Source organism: Anabrus simplex, chromosome 6, assembly GCF_040414725.1.
Source record: "Anabrus simplex isolate iqAnaSimp1 chromosome 6, ASM4041472v1, whole genome shotgun sequence".
Lineage (NCBI taxonomy): Eukaryota > Metazoa > Arthropoda > Insecta > Orthoptera > Tettigoniidae > Anabrus > Anabrus simplex.
Window position 1 is genome coordinate 245,966,728 of NC_090270.1, and position 15,359 is coordinate 245,982,086.

General features: G+C 42.0%; 1 protein-coding gene across 2 annotated transcripts in view; it reads left to right on the forward strand.

The window, feature by feature from the left end:
- The window catches only part of LOC136875696 (QRFP-like peptide receptor), a 146,513-nt gene that overhangs the window by 26,061 nt on the left and 105,093 nt on the right, over positions 1–15,359 (forward strand). For both annotated transcript variants that reach the window (XM_067149254.2, XM_067149255.2), the window contains one exon: positions 11,724–11,845. In XM_067149254.2, the coding sequence (XP_067005355.2) occupies positions 11,724–11,845 (122 nt within the window). The remainder of the gene's footprint in view (positions 1–11,723; positions 11,846–15,359) is intronic.

The window sequence follows — 15,359 nt, forward strand, 5'->3', positions numbered from 1 at the left end:
TGAATAATCGTACTTTGTGTTGTAAACTCTGGTTAATTCCCGTTCTTCGGGAAGTAAGTGTTTGTATTTTTTCCACTACATTTCTCCAATTAACATACTTCATGTTATAAACTCTAGTTAATTTCCGTTCTTCGGGAAGTGAGTGTTTCTATTTTCCCCGCAACACTTCTCCGAATAAACATGCAACGGACCACTCTACCGACCACTACAGAAAACACGCTATAGTGAGTATTTCGGGATTGACACTCGGCCGTAAACCTCTTGTGGGCAGGGGTGGTGGAATAATACTCACGTTAACCCCTGCCTGTCGTAACAGCCAACTAAAAAATAGCCCCAGAGGCTCTTAACTTGGGAACGTGGGTTGGCGACCACGGAGCCCTCAGCTGAGTTCTGGCATTGCTTCCACTTACTTTTGCCAGGCTCCTCACTTTCATCTATCCTATCCACCCTCCCTTGGTCAACTCTTGTTCTTTTCCAACCCCGCCGTTATTAGAGCATTCTAGGGCTAGGGAGTCTTTCGTTTTGATGATGATGATGATGCTTGTTGTTTGAAGGGGCCTAACATCGAAGGTCATCGGCCCAGTCTTTCATTTTCACCCCCTTCGTGGCCTTTGTAATTCTTTGGCAGATATCTTCATTTTTCGAAGTGTCGGATGCCTTCCTCTCTCTCTCTCTCTCTGATTAGTGTTAAATAGAGGTTGGTTGCCTAGTTGTACTTCCTCTTAAAACAATAATCACCACCACCTCGTCCGTAAAAGAAAGGTCCAGCCGTGCGACGAATTTCGCACACAGCGAACCACTAGCGTGAGGGCAAAGCGTATGAAGAATATCTTAGACTCAGCATAAACCTAGAAAATCTGTGTGTTTCAGTTCTACAGAACGATAAGCGATATGTGGCAATTTGTCTCGCTTTTACTGTTGTTAAGAATGAAGCCATTCATTTTTATAGTAAGGCCTACGAGAATTGGAGTCTGACGTTTGGCGCCACCGGCGACAAAAAAATTGACTAATACTGATGGAAAATGGTTTGTGCTATGGCAACGATAACAGCGATGCCACATTCCAGGAAGCTATCGCCATGTGGGTTGACTTGCTCCAAGTCGCTTTTGTGATATTATTCGTAGTGGTACTGTATCAGCTGTGTTAGTTGTTGCTGCTTTATGCATTTACGTGCTTGTTTCCTGAATATTACGATTATTTTCGTTATTAGTATTTTTTTAGTTAATCAGTTGCTAGTTGTACAGTACAATTATGTATTTAACATGTGCATTTGTTGAGGTTAGTGTCAGAAACTGATGATTTTGTTAGTGATTATGAAGTCTCATATTCATTGGCAATGACGTGTTCTGTCTTAGGCCTAGCTTAGGAACGGGTCAACGTTTATTGAATTGCATTATTGAAACATGTTTTATTAAACACTCAGTCTGTATGAAAGGGTGTGACATGCAACAGATGAAGGTATCTATGGCAACGCAACGTAATTCGTAGTTACTGCTTTCGTCGCTCAAATGTGACTCCAACTCTCCCGGTCCCAATTATAGTGTCGACTCGGTTTATATTGTAACGTGCCGGCCATCTTGTAGCTCCCTTCGATATTTCCTGGAAGAAACTAGTGAGTCAAGTGGGAGGTCCCAGCCTCAGGGCATAGTGTCATCCTCTGCTCTCTATTGTTCTCTTCATGTTACCCTGTGAACTTTCTGGAACACGAAGCAGGAATGTTCTGTCTCTAACCGAACCCCGAATCTTCTAGTACCCGAAATTCTATATATATAAAATAACATGTCTTGACTGACTGACTGACTGACTGACTGACTGACTGACTGACTGACTGACTGACTGACGTATTCATCATCACTGAGCCAAAACTACTGGACATAAAGAAATTAAATTTTGGGGTTCCGTATACAACAGAGTGTAGGTGTTCGCTAAGAGAGGATTTTTGGATATTCCATCGCAAAGGGGTTGAAAATGGGGGTGAATTGTTTAAATAGTATATCTATATCTTAAAAACTTAAAAGTTTATGGACGTAAAAATTGGTATGTGGAATCTCCTTTAAAAAGAAACATGTATTTCTTTGTTTTCGGAAAATACCATTAAGCGGGGTGAAAGAAAGGTGAGATAGGGGCTGAATACATTTTATGAGGATACTTATATATACAAAACTGAAGACGTTACAGATATGAAAATTTGTATTTGGAATCTCCTTTAAAAGTACAGAAACACGTATTTTTTGTTTTTGGAAAATACAATAAATGGGGGTGGACAGAAGTGACAAAGGGGGTTAATTTTTAAGAAGACTGTCTACTGTATATCTCAGAAACGTAACATGTTACAGACGTGAAAATTAGTATTTGGAGTTGCCTTTAAAAATAAAGAAAAACGTACTTTTTGTCGGTAAAACACTTAAACAGGGGGGAGGGGGTGAATGAATTAAAAAATTAGTTGAATTCTTTGTATGTGTATACTTATATCTCAAAAACTTAAGATGTTACAGACGTAAAATTGGTATTTGGAATCTCCTTTAAAAATATCAACACGTATTCTTTTGTTTTCGGAAAATCCACTTAAGTGGCGATGAAAGAATTGAAACATTAGTTGAATTATTTGTATGAAGATACTTATATCTAAAGAAAAACCCTAAAGATGTTATAGACGTGAAAAATTGGTATTTGGAATCTCCTTTAAAATTAAAAATACATTCATTTTGGGGGAAAATCAACTCTGGGTGGGGGTGGGGTGAAATAGGAGTGGAATTATTTTCTTGAGTATATATATATCTCAAAACTGAAGATGTCACAGTCGTGATAATTGGTTTTTAGAAGCTCCTTTATAAATAAAGAGACACATACGTTCACCTTTTCGGAAAGTTCACTTAAGGGGGAGGGTGAAAAGGAGTGAAAAAATTGAATTATTTTTATGGGGATACTTATCTCAAAAACTGAGTGTTAAAGACGTGAGCATTGGTATTTCGAATCTCCTTTAAAAATAAAGAAACGCGTGTTTTTTGGGGGGGGGGGGGTGGAAATAAACTAAACGGAAGGGTGGGAGGGAGGGAGGAGGAGGAGGGTGAGAAAGGAGTTGAATTATTTTTCTGAAGATACTTATCTCAAGAACTGAAGATGTTTACAGACATGATTTTTTGTTTGGAATTTTTTCAAAGTAAAGAAACATGTATTCTTTCGTTTTCGGATAATCTACTTAAGTGGGGGAGGAATGAATTTAAAAAAAATAGTTGAATTATTTGTATGAGGATACTTATATCTCAAAAACTAAAGAAGTTGCAGACGTGAAATTGGTATTTGAAATCTCCTTTGAAAGTAAAGAAACATGTATTACTTTTATTTTCGGAAGATCAACTTTAGGGGAGTGGTGAAAATAAGTAAAGAAGCTGTTGAATACTGTCAGAAAATCCCCTTACTTAAGGGACTGAAACAAATTGAAAAAGCGGGTGAATTTTTAAAATGAGTACTGGTATATCTAGAGCAGGGCCTCTCAAACGCCCAAACTCTCACGCGTGCAGAGCGAGGTGCATAGGCTCTGTGCACTGTGCATCGGTACGCTTCGCCTCAACTCGGCTTGACTCAGATGGTGTAGTGTGCTGAGAGCGACGAAGCGTTTGGTGGTAGACGACGTGTTTATCAGTGAAATAGATAAGCGCACGACAACAACATAATAATGGAGCAACCTGTTTCGAAGAAAGCAAAGACTTCCGAAAGTCCATTTCAATCGAACTGGGAACTTTCGTATTTTTTTTTTTTTTTTTTTTTTTTTTTTTGTGGGACGATAATTACGTGCGTAAGAAAATCGTCTATTGAAAGACACTACAACAGACTACATTCGGAAAATGATTGTGAAATCATAGGAGACGTCAGAGAGAAAGAATTAAGGAAGTTGAAGCATCTTGAAGAAGAGCATTCTATATTCACAAATGAGTACTGTAGCATTTTCATTTTGGTTACGGGTTCTGCATTTTTTAAAAATTATATTTACATTCCTCTCAAGCATGTATGTGTATTTCTAATTCACTTTTTAAATCTTTGTAATAACACTGGTAACCTTGTCCCATACAACTGAGCGTCTCCGCTCACCACACATAAACATTTCGCAGTGGGGGTGAAACAGCAGTGAAGGTGAGGAACGCGGAGACAGGCCGAACGGGGAGACAGGTGTAGGGAGAGAGGAGTGGGGGGTCTGCACTCTGGTCAACCAAGCGAAGTCGTCTTTTGCACCGTGCACAGTGCATGCACCACGCGCATGCACCCTGAGAGGCCCTGATCTAGAGTGTATATAAAAACTTAACATGTTACAGACATTAAACTTGGTATTTGAAAAGTCCTTTAAAAGTACAGGAACACGTATTTTTGTTTTCGGGAAAGGCACTTAACGAGGGTGAAAAGAAGTAAAAAAGTTTTGAGTCTTTTATGAGGATACCTATATCTAAAACACTGAAGATGTTACAGACGTGAAAATTGAAATTTGAATCTACTTTAAAAATAAAAACCATGTATTTTTTGTTTTCGGAAAATCCACTTATGCGGGGATGGAGGTGGAGGAAGGACTGATAAAGGGGTTGAATCTTTTTAAGGAGATACTTGTATCTCTAAAACTGAAAATGTCACAGACATGGAAAGAGGTGTTTAGAATCTCGTTTAAAAGTGAAGAAACATATCTGTTTTGTTTTCGACTTTGAGAGAAGCCTGTTTCTCATGTGTACAGTTCTTTGTCGTATGGTCGGTCACTTTAGCCCGAAAAGACAATACGACACACGTGGTTTACAACGAGTTTCTGGGGTAAATGGAACTCAGTTTCTCGGTGAAGTTTTACACTTTAGGGATTTTCCTATAATGTTTTAGTACAGTACCGAGGAACGATTACTTCTATCAAATTAAATCTTCGTGAGCGAAGCCGTGGGTAACTGCTAGTCTATATATAAAACAAGAGATGTTTCTGTACACTTAAAGAAGAATTGCATTTCCGTATCGGTCGTGTCCACAGTAACAAGGAAATGCACTTTTTAAATTTCCGTGATCTCTGTCGCCTGTCAGTCAGTCTGTCTGTATGTATGTATGCGCATAACGAGAAAATGGATGAATAGAATTTAATGAAAATCGGTATCTAATGTCGGCGTATTAGGCACTACAATCTAGGACATAAATAATTTTGTTCACGCTGACTGAAATGGTAGTTAATGAGAAAGCCTTAAATGTAAATCCCAAATGTCTATGTTATGAGCGGTCCTATCGATAAATACTACATAACTAAAGTGATATAGAATTAAGTTTCTGATCATTTATATCTTATACATTTTTACCATAGCGCCTATGATAACGGAGATATTCATGAATTTCGAGTTTTATTTCTAAGTCTATATCAACGCCGAGCATTGCTAACATGGAGATACTGTTCAGTCGAGTTAACTGGCGATAGTTGTTGTCATGATTGTCTTAAGGTGTAAAGCCGCATGGTCATCGGTCCATAACGACAAAGAAAATTGTGAATATGATTATATAAGATGAGAAAAATCGTAAAGGAACGATCACTTGAAGAATAAGGCAGGAGGGAGTGATGAAAGAAGGAACAAGGACTGCCTTTATATTAGATGCTATAATTTCTCAGAGTCGGAAGAAAACTAATTGGAAAGGCCTGCAATATATAAAGCTCATAAAACTGATCAACAATAACACTACATTGACCATTGTTGTGATGTGATTTTTCCCTTCTGCTGCCACTCATCTCCGATAGACGGGATTACTGCTGCGTACCGTGTAAAACAGCCTGCCTGAATACTGGTGGAAAGTAGCTGGGGAGTTAGATAACTTTACACATTTTATATGATTGTACCGTCAACGACACGTACTACAGCTAGTTAGACTGTAAAAAGTAGGTTAGTCGCGAACAGTCGCTCAGTGTTGGAGTTCGGTAGCTGGACTAGGGTGTTAGTGTCAGAGTATCGTCGTCGAAGGTCGCAGTACTGTGTGTGTAATGCCTTGGAGTTCTGACTGGAGTACTGTCTGTGTACCGACGTGGAGTGAGTGATTGGAGCTTGATGGCAATAGTATTGGTTATCATCTGCGTACCACCGATATCAGAGTATCTGAGCGGAGTACGGTGTGTGTACTGCCTTGAAGTACCGACTGCAATACTGTATGTGTACCGACGTAGAGCGAATGTGCGGAGCTCTACGACAGTAATATTGGTTGTCGTCTGTGTACCACCGACATCAGAGTATCTGAGCGGAGTACGGTGTGTGTACTGCCTTGGAGTACCGAGTGGAGTACTGTATGTGTACCGACGTAGGGTGAATGACCGGAGATTGATGGCAGTAATATTGGTTGTTGTCTGTGTCCTTCCGGAATCAGAGTATCGTCGCGTACGGAGCTGAGTACTGTGTGTGTGCTACCGAGGACTGTAGACCGTGGTGGGAACAGCTGGTGTGAGTAAAATTGGAGCAGGCCAAACTGTCGTTGCTATGAGAAGTATTGTAGTGCTGGCTAGCACTGTTGAATTATTGCTGTTGTGTGACCGCTGTTTAGTTTTTACTGTTGCGTAGTTCACTGTGTTTGGATGTGAATGTGTTTCTCTAAAGACGAACCAAGGAACAGTTATCATGGGTTGTGAGGTTCATCAGCCCTGTGTTCAAATCTCTGCGTGCGACTATTGTGCGTGTGTGTGAAGGGACTGAGCTTGCAGGAGCGACAGTGAAAGGTAGCATGTCAACCAGGATTATAACCCTTCCATGTGGGCCACATAACTGGCCACCCGCTGTGAGGAGGATAGAGCGACTTTGTAAACTGACAGCTATTAGTGGAGTAAGGTCAATCAGGGTTGAATAGAATTGTGCGTGTGCATTTATTGGGTCGTCATCCTGAAATAAATTGCAGCGATAAAACAGACTTATTACATTTTCTGATTTTCTATCTATCGAACACAGACGTACGACTAAGAAATCTAAAAATCACCTCTTAAAAGTGAACTGTTCATTGTTCGTGTTTAATAGACTTAAAAGCTTATAAAATAGCGAATAATTCCCCTTGGGTCATGGGAAGTAACACGCATTGGTAGTAAATAAGAGCAATATAGCGTATTCTACCCGTTTAGGAGCGCTCCGATGTTTAACGCCTGGGAAGTGCCGCGTCGTTATCGCGGGAATGTTAATATTACAACGGCTACACAGCTATAAAGAAAACATGAGATTTAACACGGTAGTGCCAGTTATGGATGCTTGAGGTGCTTTTACTACGAACGATCAATTATATCATTACCGCTTGCTTCACTATTAGATAATCGGTACGAATAAATAGTCATTTGCTTAAATATGTACATCAGTAATTGGATGGAAAGTCAACTCAAATGAAATGACTAGTGAACATGTTAACGTCTCGAAGATAATGAACAAAAGACTATGGCCTAAACATCATAAAAGTGAGGCAAGTTAAACAGTTAAGCACCAATAATTTTGTGTGGGCCTTTCATATAGTTAGAGGTCTATAGATTTGAGTTCATTAAATTCCAACATATTTTATTGACTAATTCAAATAATAATAAAAAATAATGCGTGAATGTCTAGTTTCGGACTATAGTATAGATGAACTGGAAGTACTATAAAGTAGAATCACGAGAAAAATCTTTTTTTTTTTTTTTTTTTTTTTGCTATTTGTTTTACGTCGCACCGACACAGATAGGTCTTATGGCGACGATGAGACAGGGAAGGGCTAGGAGTGGGAAGGAAGCGGCCGTGGCCTATATTAAGGTACAGCCCCAGCATTTGCCTGGCGTGAAAATGGGAAACCACGGAAAACCATTTTCAGGGTTGCCGACAGTGGGGTTCGAAGTTACTATCTCCCGAATACTAGATACTGGCCGCACTTAAGCGACTGCAGCTATCGAGCTCGGTGAGAAAAATCTTAGGACCAATGAAAACAGCAGAACAATTTAAAATAAGAAGTAATATGGAAATATACACTGAGTGGCCAAAAGTCATGGGAAGACATTGAATGTGACGTTAATAACGAGCAACTCCTCCGCGAGCCATCAAAACGCCAGCAATACGGCGAGGCATCGACTCTACAAGGTGTTGGAATCGTTGAATTTTGACATCTAGGAGGCACTCAGGGGTCATACACGTCACATTTTCTATTGGTACAGGCCTTCCCATGACTTTCGGCAACTCAGTGAACCGGAACATAGAAAATATTTTAGAAACAATAAGAAAAAGGAGATTGCTACTTTTTCGACATACTGTATGTATGGAATGGATGATAACAGATCGACAAAACAGATTTCCAAGTACTTTTTGGCGGAAAAGTCAACAACGAGCGGAATACAAGAGGTCAAGAAAGATTTAGAAACAAATAAAATAAGAGATGAGAAATTATAAAAAAAAATATAGATTTAGGAAGAGAGTTTTAAGAATGGAAGGATTCCAAAGAAGAAGGGAAAGGAAACTCGGTACAGAGGAGAGAAGAATAAAGCATATTGCAATGATGAAAGAATACTAGAAAGAACGGAAGAGGAATCAAAAAGGAAGGATGAATTGATACGTTGTCCCTAGCAGGCCTCATCGTAAGGAAGAAGAATAAAGGCGTGTGGTCTCCGAAGAGGGCCGGGTGCGTGTCTTTCGAGTTGACGCCCTATAGGTGACCTGCGCGTTTGTGAAGATGGCGCCTATATATGATGAATTCTAATGCTGAAAGCGACACACACACACACACACACACACACACACACACACACACAGAGCCTCTGAGCTATTGGAATTAACCAATGAAGTTTAAAATCCCCGAGCCATCAGGGAATCAAATCCGGGTTCCCCTGAGGCAAAGTCCAGCTCACTAACCATTTAGCCATGGAATCGACAATGATTCAAATAAAACGTGCTTTTTTTCCCCTTTTAGATCTATCTCCGCTTCTGTTCATCCTCTGCCTCGACACAATCAGCACAGAAGTATTAACACCACATCCTTGGACTCTACTCTACGCTGATGATGTTATGGTTGCCTGTGAATCCCGTCAAGATTTGCAACACCTAGTCCAACGTTGGAAAAACTCTTGGACAGATACGGCCTGCGACTTAACGTCGGGAAGACTAAGTACCTAGAGTGTGGGGTACAAAGTGATGGGTCAATTAACATCAACGGCGTTAAGATTCTCAATATATCTGTGGTAATTTATCCAATCGGATGGTGACACGCTCCCAGATGTCCGAAGCAGAAACAACGCTGCCTGGATGAAGTGGCGCCAAGTCACAGGGGTCCTGTTTCATCGGAGGGTGCTAATGTATCTGAAATCCAAAATCTATAGAACCATCATTAGACCAGTGGCACCGTATGAGCCTAGTGTTGGGCAGTCACATGGAGACATGAGAAACAGCTGCATGCCATGGAGGTGAAGATGCTTTGCTGGCCAATGGGACTCACTAGACTAGAATACATCGGAAATGAGGATGTTCTGATGGCACTTGATGTGACCCCACTCCCCGAGAAATACGAGAGAATCGTTTGCGATGGTATGGCCACGTGCTACGCAGAAACGAGTCTTCAGATATGAGAAGGACATTAAACTTAAGTCCAGAGGGCTGCAGACCACGAGGGCGACCAAAGAAGCGGTGGTTCGACACTCTGCGGGAGGACATGCATTTGGCGAAAGTATCTCCTGAAGATGCACAAGAATGCATCAAGTGGAAAAGGAAGTGCAGAAGAGCAGACCCTTTAATTAAGCGGGATAAATGCCAAGAAGAAGAAGAAGAAGATGGAGAAGGAGAAGAAATAGCTTGGTAATACTAATGTAACAATGCTAGATGTGAAAAAATACTCAAATACCCTATTTAAAACAAATGAAAACTAAAGCTCAAAATCGTGATAAAAATATTTGCCCCGTTTCATATTTTAGTGACGAAAGTAAAAAAACCAAATTAGTTTAGTGCTAAGACAGATAATTCTTGTTTCGGGTACAAAAAGAATAATTCTTTTATCTCAAAATACTTTAAGTTATTTGTAATATTATGTATTTGTATTGGTGACTGAAGATGACCTATAAGAGCACGAAAGATGTTTCACGAGTGTAATTTAATGTAGTCTTTTTAATAAAGACAATTACAGTAGGCCTATTGTAAAGGTGGAATTATAAAATCTATAATTTCACAAGTTGATACTTTAAGTTATAAAGTCTTAAAATGTAACTAAAATGACTAATATGACAGAGTTGTTAACAAGTTACAAATATGCCACTGAAAAGATGAGACAATGGCTGGGGCACCTAATTAGAATGGTCCGGACGAGGAAACCAAAACAGATAGTTGAAGCCAGATCAGAGGGTATCAAGAAGAGGAGGACGATCCAGGTTGAACTGGAGCCAGTATGTTTTTCAATTGACCCAGAAAACAGAAAGAGAATACCAGACGATTCAAAGGCTTTGCTATTTGCTATTTGTTTTACGTCGCACCGATACAGATATGTCTTATGGCGACGATGGGACAGGAAAAGCCTAGGAAGTAGAATGAAGCGGCCGTGGCCTTAATTAAGGTACAGCCCCGGCATTTGCTTGGTGTGAAAATGGGAAACCACGGAAAACCATCTTCAGGGCTGCCGACAGTGGGGCTCGAACCCACTATCTCCCGATTACTGGATACTGGCCGCACTTAAGTGACTGCAGCTGTCGAGCTCGGTACGATTCAAAGGAGTTGGCATGGGACCCCACTTTCTATGGAAACTGGCTGGCCATGATGAGGGAAAAAAAGAAGGAGAAGAAGAAAAACGTATATGATGCTTCAGTTAGTTTTATTCTTACATGGATGCTGTATACAATGGATTTTGACCCCCTGTGACATTTAATTTACCAGTTAATTGAACTATTTTCATTTGGTTTTTATTACCGTATATCGTCCTTGTGCCTAGAAAAAACACTACGTGATTTTTTTTGTTAGTTGCTTTACGTCGCACCGACACAGATATGTCCTATGGCGACGATGGAACAGGAAAGACCTAGGAAGGGGAAGGACGCGGCCGTGGCCTTAATTAATGTACAACCGAGCTCGATAGCTGCAGTTGCTTAAGTGCGGCCAATATCCAGTATTCGGGAGATAGTAGGTTCGAACCCTACTGTCGGCAGCCCTGAAAATGGTTTTCCGTGGTTTCCCATTTTCACACCAGGCAAATGCTGGGGCTGTACCTTAATTAAGGCCACGGCCGCTTCCCACTCCTAGCCCTTTCCTGTCCCATCGTCGCCATAAGACCTATCTGTGTCGGTGCGACGTAAAACAACTAGCAAAAAAATTAATGTACAGCCCCAGCATTTGCTTGGTGTGAAAATGGGAAACCACGGAAAACCGTATTCAGGGCTGCCGACAGTGCGGTTCGAACCCAAGATCTCCCGGATGCGAGCTCACAGCTGCGCGCTCCTAACCGCACGGCCAACACGCCCGGTCGTGATATATTTTGGCTTGGAACTCAGGCCAGAGATGTTCTATCATCCAAGGTTCAGCATTGCATGAACTATATCAACGAATTTTCGATCTAAGTGATACATGTGCTGCGGGTCATAAGGGTATTTGGAGACCCTACAACGATATGAAATTTCATTTCCATTCGTAAACTGTTAATATTACCCTCGGACGTTCCATGGAAGCAGGAGAGAGTTGATAATGTGACTAAATTCGTACATGATTACTTGTGTTGATGTAAATCTCAGTTTATTAAACATTATTTCACCCATTCTCTGTTGGCAGGTCGCCAAGTTGTTTTCCTACTCGTGGACAATGGGCGAATTCCTTTGCAAAGGCGTGCATTACATGCAGAGTGTGTCCGCCATTTGCTCCGTACTCACCCTAACAACTATGAGTATAGAAAGGTGAGTATAATATTTGTATTTTTTATTATAATGATGGCGAGTAGTATAATGGGAGAGTTCTGGCGCCTCCTCCGCCGCACGCCTCCGCCCGCCTCCTCCTCCGCCGCCGCCTCCGCCTCCGCCGCCGCCCGCGGGAAATTTGAATTTTGGCGGGAAATTTGAATTTTGGCGCGAGATTTGAATTTGTAAACAAAGCCACGTGCTTTTTGACAGCTGTCATCGACAACAACGCATCGCTAACCTCACTGCTGCCATCTTGACGGGCCTAAACCTCACTAGTGCCAACTTAACCTAACTAGCGCGAGGTAAACAAAGCCACGTGTTTTTTGACAGCCACGTGCTTTTTGACAGACAACAACGCATCGCTAACCTCAGTACTGCCATCTTGACGGACCTAAACCTCAGTAGTGCCAACTTAACCTCACTAGCATGAGGTAAACAAAGCCACGTGCTTTTTGACAGCCACGTGCTTTTCAACAGATTTGTAAACAAAGCCACGTGCTTTTTGACAGACAACAACGCATCGCTAACCTCAGTACTGCCATCTTGACGGGCCTAAACCTTAGTGATACCAACTTAACCTCACTAGCATGAGGTAAACAAAGCCACGTGTTTTTTGACAGCTACGTGCCTTTTTGACAGCTGTCATCCGCCATCTTTAATCCAGAGAGCACCGTGCTGCCCTCTTTATCGTAGTAGATGTAAATTCATCACCTGTCATCGGCAGTGCCGCCATCTTGACGGGTCTAAACCTTAGTGCTACCAACTTAACCTCACTAGCGCGAGATAAACAAATCCACGTGCAGCTGTCATCCACCATCTTTGAGCATCGTGCTGCCCTCTTTAGCTACTTACCTTTGAAATGTGGTACGTCACAGCTGTCATCCGCCATCTTGCATCCGAAACCTCAGTGCTGCACTCTATGTGGTGACGGCAAATTCCACGTTCTCTTGTTTGGAAACAAAGCCACGTGCAGCTGTCATCCGCCATCTTTAATCACCGTGCTGCCCTCTTTAGCTACTTACCTTTGACAGTTGTCATCCGCCATCTTGCATCGCAAACCTCAGTGCTGCGCTCTATGTAGTGGCGGCAAATTCTACGTGCTCTTGTTTGGAAACAAATTCACGTGCTATTTTTCTGACAGCTGTCATCCGCCATCTTTAATCCATAGAGCACCGTGCTGCCCTCTTTAGCTACTTACCTTTGAAATATGGTACGTCACAGCTGTCATCCGCCATCTTTAATCCAGAGAGAACAGTGCTGCAATCTATGTGGTGGCGGCAAATTCCACGTGCTTTACAAATCAACATGTTTTTTTGACAGCTGTCAACCGCCATCTTTAATCACCGTGCTGCCATCTATGTGGTGGCGGTAAATTCCACATGCTTTACAAACTTATATGCTTTTCTGACAGCTGTCATCCGCCATCTTTAATCTAGAGAGAACAGTGCTGCCCTCTATGTGGTGGCGGTAAATTCCACGTGCTCTTGTTTGGTAAACATAGCCACGTGCTTTTTTGACAGCTGTCATCCGCCATCTTTAATCAACAGAGCACCGTGCTGCGGGCAATTTCATCACCTATCACCCGCCTTTTTGACAGCCGTCATCCACCATCTTTAATCAACAGAGCACAGTGCTGCACTCTATGTGGTGGCGGCAATTTGAAAAAATCTATGTGCTCTTGTTGGGAAACAAAGCCACGTGCTTTTTTGACAGCTGTCATCCGCCATCTTTAACCAACAGAGCACTATGCTGCGGGCAATTTCGTCAGCTGTAATCCGCCATCTTTAATCCAGAGAGAACAGTGCTGCACTCTATGTGGTGGCGGTAAATTCTATGCGCTTTACAAACCTATGCGCTTTTCTGACAGCTGTCATCCGCCATCTTTGAGAACAGTGCCGCCCTCTATGTGGTGAAGGCAAATTCCACGTGCTCTACAAAGCCATGTGCAGCTGTCATCCGCCATCTTTAATCACCGTGCTGCCGGGTGACGGCAAATTCCACGTGCTCTTGTTTTTAGAAACAAAGCCATGTGCTTTTTTGACAGCTGTCATCCGCCATCTTGCATCACAAACCTCGGTGCTACACTCTATGTGGTGGCGGCAAATTCTACGTGCTTTACAAACCTATATGCTTTTCTGACAGCTGTCATCTGCCATCTTTAAGCTGTAAATCCCCGATTCTCGTGTTAGAAGTTGTAAAACAGATTCTTAATCCGAGTTGTCAGGAAGGGCAACCGGTCGAAACAATAGTGTATGACGTGAGAGGCTAGATACTGCCAGTTTTGCATCAGGAAGGGCGACTAGTCTTAAAACAAATTCTTGTGATTTAAAAATCTTAGTTTTGCGTCAGGAAGGGCATCCGGCCGTAAAACAATAGTTCGTGATTTAAAATCTAAGAAGTGCATCCAGCTGTAAATCCCCGATTCCCCGTGTTAGACGTTGTAAAACAGATTCTTAATCCGAGTTGCCAGGAAGGGGCAACCGGTTGAAAACTATAGTGTATGAGGTTAGATACTGCTAGTTTTGCATCAGGAAGGATAACTCAACAAATTCATGCGATTTAAACACATTTTTATTCCCAAGAGAATCGAACCCGAGACTACCGGGTGAGAGGCATGCATACTGTGGGCTATAGATTTGTTCTACAGTCCTTGAAGCATCGGCACAGTCATTCTGAGCGAGTTGTGTGGAATGCGTGTGTTAGCTGAAATTGTACACGTATCTTCCGGCTCGACCTTGAACGAGGACACTGCGTGCTTGTAACTCGCGAACGTCTTCTTAGCTGAGTCCCATGTAAGCTCTTAAAACATAGTACTAATTAAGGTTGTAAAATATTCTGAAATAGTACTCCTCTGTGGTGTAGTAGTTAGCTGCTACCCTCGGAGGTCCGAGTTCGATTCCTGGCTCTGCCACGGAATGTGTAGCATTTAGCCTATGTAAGTTCCTAACGTAAAATATCATGATTGTACGGAGAGGTTAAAACACACACAGTGCCTACTCATATCGAAAGAACCTGCACGGTACCGGCATGTAGGCTTCTCCTGGTGAAGGAGCCTGCACATGGTTTAACGCCTCCTATCAACAGCCCTTACTTAATGCTGGCTTTTTTGCACACCCCGCCTCACACCATAGTTTTACGACCGGCTGCCCTTCCTGACTAGGATTTTAAATCGCAGTATACGCGATAAATTAGTTGTAGCGGGTTTTATAACTAGATATCCCGGTACCGACACATAGCCTACTCCTACCAAAGAAGCCTGCACAAGGCTTATTGCCTCCATCCGACAAATGAATCACCGTCAAGTCTTGTACTCAAAAAATCATTTTCGAGGGAGTCTGCACAAGGTTTAACGTCCTCACACCATAGTTTTATACGACCGGTTGCCCCTCCTGACTAGGATTTTAAATCGATATCCCGACATAGCCTACTCCTACCGAAGAAGCCAGCTTAACACCTCCATCCGACAAATGAATCACCCTCAAACACTCTTCAATCATTCTCGCTACTTCGG